Source organism: Pectinophora gossypiella, chromosome 10 (genome assembly GCF_024362695.1).
Source record: "Pectinophora gossypiella chromosome 10, ilPecGoss1.1, whole genome shotgun sequence".
NCBI classification, from domain to species: Eukaryota; Metazoa; Arthropoda; class Insecta; order Lepidoptera; family Gelechiidae; genus Pectinophora; species Pectinophora gossypiella.
Genome location: NC_065413.1, coordinates 16,587,168 through 16,596,423, shown reverse-complemented (window position 1 = coordinate 16,596,423; position 9,256 = coordinate 16,587,168). Strand labels below are relative to the sequence as shown.

At 42.1% G+C, this 9,256-nt stretch overlaps 1 protein-coding gene across 1 annotated transcript; it reads left to right on the top strand.

Moving 5' to 3' along the window:
• The first annotated feature begins 617 nt into the window (after positions 1 to 617).
• LOC126369949 (choline O-acetyltransferase) lies at positions 618 to 8,903 on the top strand. Its single transcript, XM_050014552.1, has 9 exons — positions 618 to 838; positions 2,106 to 2,289; positions 3,591 to 3,768; positions 4,330 to 4,505; positions 5,472 to 5,692; positions 6,278 to 6,400; positions 6,959 to 7,148; positions 7,689 to 7,889; positions 8,619 to 8,903. Exons 1-9 carry the CDS (start codon positions 690 to 692, stop codon positions 8,832 to 8,834), a joined length of 1,638 nt encoding a protein of 545 aa, XP_049870509.1. The 5' UTR covers positions 618 to 689; the 3' UTR covers positions 8,835 to 8,903.
• Positions 8,904 to 9,256: the final 353 nt, after the last annotated feature.

The window sequence follows — 9,256 nt, the reverse complement described above, 5'->3', positions numbered from 1 at the left end:
GCTCACGCCACCTGCCGTCGGTTTGCGGCACCTTTCCGTACTCATGACTTGTTATGACACGACGTCTAATGCATTGATAGGCTAAATGACTGAGATGAATTATTAGATGTTAATCTTGAAATAAAAAGAAATCTAAAGTGATAAAAACACTTTTCATTTTTGATATTTATTTATTTAGGACTTTTAATTTAATAAAAAACTTGTTCTTACACGGATACAATTCCGTACACGCATAACTGGGTAGTTCTTCGAACACCGGAACTCAATCGAAAATATTCTAGAATAGTTTTTGTTTTTTTGAAAATATTCAGTTACAACTTACGTAGCTATATTGGCGATATTACAGGATGTTAGTGACTTCGTAATGAATACTAACGATCCAGACCATGAATTTTGCGACGGAAAATTCCACTTGATATCAACTCAGAATCATGGTCTGAATCATCCCTCAAAGTTTTCATTACGATGTCACTAACACCTTGTATGTATATTGCTATTTCTAGGATATGTATGTTCGAAGAATCATCCAACTGTGTTGGGCCTTGTGTATTACGCAAGCGGTTACGAAAATCGGGGGTGGGGTGAGGAAGCCCGGAATGGTGCGGCGCGGAGAGTGTCCTTCTATGGTGTCATTTTAATCGTTTTTATATTGTATTGATAATCAGGTGACAGACTGGTGGCTAGACGACATGTACCTGAAGGTGCGGCTGCCCCTGCCGATCAACTCCAACCCGGGGATGGTGTTCCCTCGCAGACACTTCGCCAAGATGGAGGAGGTCGCTGACCTCGGCGCGCTATTTATTGACGACCTATTGGATTATAAGGAGATGCTCGACAGGTGAGTGAAATGTGAGTTTCTTGTAGATGTACGAAATCGTATTACCGCACGGTAATTGATTCATTTTATATTGCATCAATCTACTCATGCGAACATGCTGAAGACAGATCTAGTAAAATCTGTCTTTCTATGTCCTAAGAGATATACAAAAATTCGAATTTGGAAAAAAAATGGTTCAGGTCTATAGTGGAGCATTCTCCACCCCACTTTAGCAAAACGACTCTTGTATGGCACTAGCAACTAGTCACTAGTTCCTGTTAACGGCCTCCGTGGTCCAGTGGTTGAGCGTTAGGCTCACGACCCGGAGGTCCCGGGTTCGAATCGCGGTGGGGACATATCACAAAAATCACTTTGTGATCCCTAGTTTGGTTAGGATATTACAGGCTGATCATCTGACTGTTCGAATGCAAGATGAGCCGTGCTTCGGAAGGCACGTTAAGCCTTTGGTCCCGGTTTCTACTTACTCATGTAAGTATATAGTCGTTACATGAGCCATGTCAGGGGCCTTTGGCTGCTTAGCAATAAACTTGATACTAGGGTTGATGAGGTTGGTATTTACCACACGCGATAAGAAGAAAAAGTTCCTGTTGCCTGTCTTGTCTATATTATGGATAAGTAAAGTAAGTATAGAAAAAACAAACTTATCGATTTCGACAAAATTTATTGAATCGATCGATAAGTTTATCACGTTGCGCATATTAGCCCTGCTGGTATGGGAAACCCTCTATTTACTCTAGCCTTCAAAACAAGACAAAAGCATAAAAAAAGTGTTTACATTAAATGTTTTTTTCTTATTTGCTGAACCCAGCGTTGGCAGACGTCCCGATTTAGGCGGGACGTCCCGATTTTTAAATCAAAATTTAATGTCCCGCACGGGACAGGCTCAGTCCCGCTTTTCGGGAATAACTCGACCATGCGTGCAACGTACTGAGAAAGCGCGGCGGATGGCACAGACAAGTGTGGACTGGAAATTTTGATTTTAATTTCCGTTTTTTTATTCACAAGACGAATAAGACTCAACTATTTAACGAAAGGGTAAATCTGATTAAAAATATCATATTTTTATTAAAATACATTTTCTATGGATATTTTTGCAATCTATTGTCACGTAAACGTAATTTGAACTCAAATTAAAAGATAAATATTCAAAATGATTTTTTACTATGTCCCGCTTTCGACGAAAGAATCCCGCTTTTTTCATTCAAGAAGTTCCAAAATCCCGACTTGGCAAAAATAATCTGGCAACGCTTCAACCACTCCATTTCAGAGGCGAGCTGCCCTTAGAGCGCGCGACCAGCCGGGAGAAAGGCCAACCCCTATGCATGGAGCAGTTCTACCGGCTGCTGGGCGGGTGCCGGGTGCCCGAGGTGGGCCGAGACCGCCTCGAGATGCCCACCTTCAACCAGCAGGGCGAGCAGGAGGAGCTCGTCGTCATCGCTGTCAGGAACTCGGTAAGTCTTCAAATTATTTTTTTTTACTTCTTAAGCTTCCTTGACGTACCACCGTGGTGAAAAGATAAAGGTCTTTAGTCGTTTCGAAACGCAGTGCGAACCGACTGCTTAGCCGATTATCCTCTTTAAGCCGTTAACAAATTCTTAAACTATTTTGGATCACCTGATTTGAAATCTTAGAAATATTTTATTTGCCCGGGGTGTTCTTTCATTTTTAAATCAACAGTTGTCAACCATTGCTTTTCGGCGAATATGAAAATGACGAGTATAACTCAAAATAAAATTAGGAGGTGTCTGCAAGAATCGGGGCCAATCCCTCTAAAAAAGAAGGAATGTAAAAAGTGTGTACCAATAAAATGAAATAACATAAATTCTTAGCTATTTACTTTATAATTCGACTGCAGTTGCACAAAGTTACTGTTCAAATAAACTATCCTCAATTAAATCTACTGCGCTTTTGTCTCCAAGCTCCTATATCTACTTTAATGCCAACTAAACCTAGAAAAGGCGAGTTGAAACCAGTTTCAACCGGTTTCAGCGAGTAATATCCATCAGAGCTGGATAGAACTTTGCCCGCAGTTAAGTAATAAAGCGTCGCAACGTCTGCGTAATAACTTAGTTAGCATGTAAGTAACGAAGTTACTGCCAAGAGATTGAATTAGGGGGTGAAGTAACGATGGAAGTTAACCGTGTATCGGGGAACGCTCGCGGTTTTCAACTGGTTGAAGTTGTTCGTCAAAGGGGTTGGCCAGTTATGTACCTACAATGTGCACATAATACGTATACTTATGTAGAGTTTTCTAATAATATGAGTATTTTAACATTTTTAACAAGTTGATCAATTCAATTCAATTCTTTATCATTCGTTCATTCGCTTGTTCCGGTACAACTATAAAATAAAATGGCAACACTAATAGTCGGCAAGTCATTATAAAGGGTTGCACTTGGCCAAGAGGGGCAGTTCGCTTTAACCTTTCGACCGCAAAACATTAGTCTTAAGAGACGTATGTCAGCATCGAACTAAATGGAATTCAGTAGTCTCTGTTTACCCCGGTGGGAAATAGGCGTGAGGTTATATATGTATGTTATATATTTACAAAAATCGGGCACAATCCAGGTCTCAAACCACTTATGTGTCATTTTAAATTTCATCTTAATCGGTTCAGCGGTCTCTTCTAGTGTTGAAAGGAAACAGACAGAATTACTTTGGCATTTATAATAATATCAACACTAATTTGCCTCGCAGTTAGTAAATATAGAACAAGATAGTTATATATTCTGACTTGTGACTTTCCTTGCAGTTCTACCCAATCCCAGTGAAGGCAGCAGACCGCGGGAGACTGACCCCAGGAGAGATACAGGCTCAGTTGCTCCACGCCATGGTAGGTGCTCAGGGCGCCCCGCCCGCGCCCAGGGTTGGTTTGCTTACATCCATGAACCGTGACCAGTGGGCACGCGCCAGGGAGACCATCATCAAAGGTGAAATTCTTAGTCTTCTGATAACAGACAAATTGGTTAACACATCTGACTAATGGAACAGATATAAAATGCCGGCAGACGACTTTCGACCAATCACGATATATGTCAAGACCTTTCGACATATTTAAAATTTGGAGTGAGCCAATCTGAAGAATGCTAGACTTCCCTTACCAAGGATTTTAGCGTACAACGAAAAAAAATAACCCTATTAAGAATAAACAAATAAGATTTTGACCACCAAGTATAATTCAATTAATTCAAATTCAAAAATATTCAGTAGGTAACTAGTTACACTTTGAATCGTCATTTTTTACATAACGAACGTAAAACTACTGCAGTTTCTTACAACCTGTATAGCCGGGGAACAAAATTTTATTTGTATTTAAAAAACAAGTGCGCTGTTAAAAATAACTACTTAACTATTCATTTTTAATTTACAATTATTGGTACTACTTATAGAAATATAAAATGTGTTTTCTAATTATTACTTTGTATGAAGACACACTATACCATCGACTAAGATTTTTTTTGCCTCTAATAATAATAAGCTCTCTCCCCTAGACGACAACAACCGCAATAACCTGGAGCTGATCTCTCGAGCACTATGCATTCTGTGCCTGGACGAAGGCGGCGGAGACATTGCGGGCGACGCCGACACCAGCGCCATGCTGCGGGCCATGCACGGAGCCGGCACCAAGTGGCACTCCGCCAACCGCTGGTTCGACAAGACCGTGCAGGTACGAATATATGCAGTTATGGTTGGCAGTTCAGGACAACTTCATTTTCGGGGCTAATACCTTCAACCAACATCAGGCGTAGTGACTTATTATATTATTTTAGTGCCATAAGCCTCCTCCATTATGCAACATCCTCTCCAATCCTGCACTAATCTCCTCTACCAACCATTGCAATGACGTCATCTGACCACCGAGCTGCTGGTCTACTCATCTTTCCCCTTCTCATGGCCACCATTCTGTGATGGCCTTTGGCCACCAACCATCATTGCGTCTATCCAAGTGTCCAGCAAATTTCCACTTAAGACTCATGATTGGCCTACTCACGTCAGACTTTCGTCTTTGGGTACACGATCCGCCAGGGAGATGCCTAACATGGAACGTTCATGGAACTTACACTGACGCATTTACTATGTAGGTATAGACATCATCATCATCATCAGCCCATTAACGTCCCCACTGCTGGGGCACGGCACGGGCCTTCCCTATGGATGGATAGGGAGATCGGGCCTTAACACTTTCAAGTACAGAACGTCTAATGACGTTTCGATCCCAAGGTGTCATATATAAATAAGTCCATTTCGCCCAAAATGTCGCTTAAACTCATTTGCCTTTTAACCCTCAATATTACCTATTATGAACTATCAATGATCCATGATATCTGTCCGTGAAAGGGTTAAACCACCACGCGGGCCCAGTGCGGATTGATGGTTATTAACGACTGCTAATGCAGCCGGGACCAACGGCTTAACGTGCCTTCTGAAGCACGGAGGAGCTCGAGTTGAAAACTTTTTTTTTGGGGTCACCCATCCTATGACCAGCCATTGCGAAAGTTGCTTAACTTCAACAATCGCAGACCGAGCGCTTTTACCGCTGCGCCACCGAGCTCCTCAGTTATAGACAAATAATAATAATTTGATAATTTGTACTTTTAAAATAAACTTGACTAATCGTAATCCCTTTGTCCAGCTGATCATCTCCTCAGACGGCACTGTGGGTATGTGCTACGAGCACAGCGCAGCGGAGGGCGTGGCGGTGGTGCGTCTGGCGGAACGTGCGCTTGCGCGGGCCGAGGTGGCAGGCAGGCCCGCCCCGCCGCCTGCGCTGCTGCCGGCGCCGCAAGCGATGAGGTGGAACCTCACGCCAGAGGTCACAAGGACCATCGACCAAGCTGGAAGAGATTTGGACCGGTGAGCACAAATTGTCTATAAATACCTGTAAAAAAGGATTTCTTCGTCTTCATACGCATAACCTTACATTCAGCTTCAAACAATGCAGCTTCAAACATTTATTTGTGGTGTTGTTTTGTCATCTTGCTGTCTCCTTCTACGAAATCAATAATGTGCTAGTTGACAGTGGACGCACGCGGATAGAGGTGGTGGGCCTAAAGTCACCAGGGGGGTTAGAACGCCCATATCAAAGCAATTCATCTAAGAAAGTAATATTACAATTTGACATTTGGGCAAATAAAAGGAAGTGCGCAATGCAAACAAATTACAAATAACAATATTGATTTCTTAGATGAATTTTTTTGATGTGGCCATTTTAACCCCCCTGGACGATTTGACCTAGCTGGACGGGATTTGTGTTGGTAAGGATTCCTATAAATACATATCCTAGCGGGAACCGCGCTATAGTCCTAATGCTTCTACGACTCCAAACAATTCTTCGAAGATTAATTCCGTTATCTTCGCGCTTGACAGCGCACCTCGACATTAAACTGCTGCTGATCTCTAGTAACTATAACTGACCTTGACAATCTGGTTTGATTGCAGCGCCATAGCAGACCTGGACTTCAAGGTGTACACGTACCGCGGTTACGGCCGCGAGTTCATGAAGTCCTGCCGCACCAGCCCCGATGTGTACATACAGCTCGCCTTGCAATACGCATACTTCAAGTAAGTAATATTTAAAACCACTTTCAACATCTTTCTCTAATCTACAGTATCTGCTAGAATGATATACGAGATGCATGTGAAGCAGCTCTACATTGCCTCATGTTGTATCGCCTGCGCAATGTTAACAAATGTCAAATAGCAGTATTGCTTCAAAATGATCTTTATAACTTGGCTGTTCTAAGACTGTTGGAGCCGTGGTAGCCCAGTTGGTAAAACACTTGTCTCTCACTTCGTGGTCGCAGGTTCGGCTCCAACACAGGCCTAAACCAATGATTGTCGAATTTGTTTTCGAATTCATGTTTGGATGATGCTCAGCGGTGAAGGAAAACATTGTGAGGAAACCCACATTTCCGAGAAATGCAAATGAATTATGTGACCTAACATGTATTTGTAATGGCTGGTTTATCCTTCGCGAGTTGGAAGGTTCTGACCTTCCAACTCGCGAAGGATAAACCAGCCAGCCCAGGCAGTCGGTTTTGTAACAAACCGGACCTGTGAAAAACGGGATAATGCTAGGGAGATATTGATATTCTAAAAGAACATCTTCTCTTTCCCCAGGATGTACGGCTACCTAGTATCAACGTATGAGTCAGCGTCGCTGCGTCGGTTCCGCAACGGTCGCGTGGACAACATCAGGTCAGCGCACAGCGCCGCGCGCGCCTGGGCGGCGACCATGTGTACCGCCGAGCCTTCACCTATGAATGACAACGATGACAACCAGAAGAAGGTCTCCTTCAATCTTTATGGGGTAACGGATCTGTCATATTCAACATATTTTTACTGATTTTAGCTTTCGTGTTTATTTAGTAATTAAATAGGAAAATTTAGTAATTAGATTTATTGCGTAGAAAAATTATAAACCTACTTTAGTGACCAAATCATTGTGAATTTTGATAGATGAAATTAGATCAGGAAAAAATATAGGTTTTTAGAATTTAGGCCCTGTTCTTTCAACAACTGAATCTGTCTAAATACTGGATGATCAGGAAAAAAACGTTTTTTTGGGTGTTAGGCCTTTCAACAACTGTATCTGTCTACTGGATTGATCTTAGAGCGATGATGAATGAAGCATTTGTATTCTATAGTCTGTGTCCATACTAATAATATTACAAATTCGAATGTGGAAATGTAACTGTTAATCTGTCACCTTTGGACGCTCCACCGATTTGATTGAAAAGTGACTCTTAAAGATGACTTGATATTCAGGGACGGACTTAATGGACTTACCACGATAAGCGAAGACATGTGTAAAATGCTGTTTACTCATAAGAAGCATCTGTACCCACAGGATCAGAAAAAACTGGAACTCTTCGAAGAAGCAGCCCGCAAGCAGACAGCCATAATGGAGGCGAACATCCTGGGTCGAGGCATAGACAACCACCTGCTAGGGCTGCGCGAGGCGGCGCGGGAGACCCTGGGGGAGCTGCCCCCGCTCTTCACTGACGCTACTTACAAGCAGATGATTGAGTACAAGCTCAGTACTAGCCAGGTATACCGTGGTCTTACTCAAAATAGGTCTAAGTTCTCAGGGGTGAAAGATATCGAGGTATCTGAAGAAGGTTCTCTGGAGTCTGGAGGATCAGCATCTCCAACTCTTCGCTAACGTCACGTATGTAACTTGATACAAGAATGTCGATTGTTAAGCTGAAGTGGTGCGTCTGATTACTATGCAGAAAAGTGAGAGGGAGCTAATAAAGATGTTATAATATTGCCGCTGGGTCTAAACTGCATCTACTTACTTACAGCAATATTGAACAACATATATTTACCTGCTATTATTTTTATTAGCGACAGTCACTGTGGTCCTTAACTTTGTCAGTCTCTTTACGTTACTTTTTTATTATCGTTTACCCCACCAGAACACCCTGGACACTCCATACAAGACTTACGACCATTTAGACTAAAGTAAGACGCAGAGAAGTGAGATTAATCAAACTCGGCGCATGATACGAATTGGTGCAGGTCTAAGAGAAGCTAAAGTCACGTCGAGATTGGCAAAATCGACGCTATTACACTAGCTGGGAATCATGGTTACCATGGTTACTCCCCACCAACTCGCTCGAGATCGTGGTTACACCACACCGATTTGCTATTAGAGTACACGATCTGAGCGACAAACCCGTGTGAACTTGAAGCATCTAGCCCGGTAGACAGGGCAATAACCGCTAGAGGTAGAACGGCAGCTCTAGTAGTATTCTTCTTTATTCTGTCCTTCCAGGTGGCAACAACCACAGACGGCACATCCATGGGGTATGGCGCAGTAGTCCCAGACGGCTACGGCTGCAGCTACAACCCAAAGAAGGAGTCCGTCATCTTCTGCATCAGCTCCTTCGTGTCGTCCAGCGTCACCAACACGGAGGCTTTCCGGCAGTCCTTGGAAGAAGCGCTGGACTCCATGAGGCTCATGTTCCAGAACCGCAAGGTCGAGAACTAGAGATAAATCCAAAGAGGTCTTTTGTGTTATATTTTTTTTGTCAAAAGAATTTAAGTTAGGAATTTTTGAATATGGAACGCTTTTTTTCTCGTAAATATAAATTCTATTTTACTTATTCACTTTAATACTCTCTGAGAGATTTTGCTACATATCAGCAATTTTAATGTATTTATCTACAAATTGTTATTATGACTAAGTCGAATTTTAAGAAAAGAAAAGTAAATTCTATTGAATTCAAAATTTACTATTCGTCAAGCAACTATTTTCCTACGCTTAAATCTTATATTATTTATTATTGGAATCTATAAAGTTGGAAAAAGCAATGAAAATTAAAGTGAGCGATTTGTTAGTTGAAAACAATTTCAAAATTTTATAGCATAATTAAATTATGGAAAGTAGTTTTAAACGTCTCGTGTGAAACG

Coding starts and splice junctions, on each gene's coding strand:
- LOC126369949 (XM_050014552.1), top strand. CDS start 690: ATGTACCTGAAGGTGCGGCTGCCCCTGCCGATCAACTCCAACCCGGGG. Junction 4,506..5,471: donor GGTTCGACAAGACCGTGCAG/GTACGAATATAT, acceptor CCCTTTGTCCAG/CTGATCATCTCCTCAGACGG. Junction 7,149..7,688: donor TCTCCTTCAATCTTTATGGG/GTAACGGATCTG, acceptor CTGTACCCACAG/GATCAGAAAAAACTGGAACT.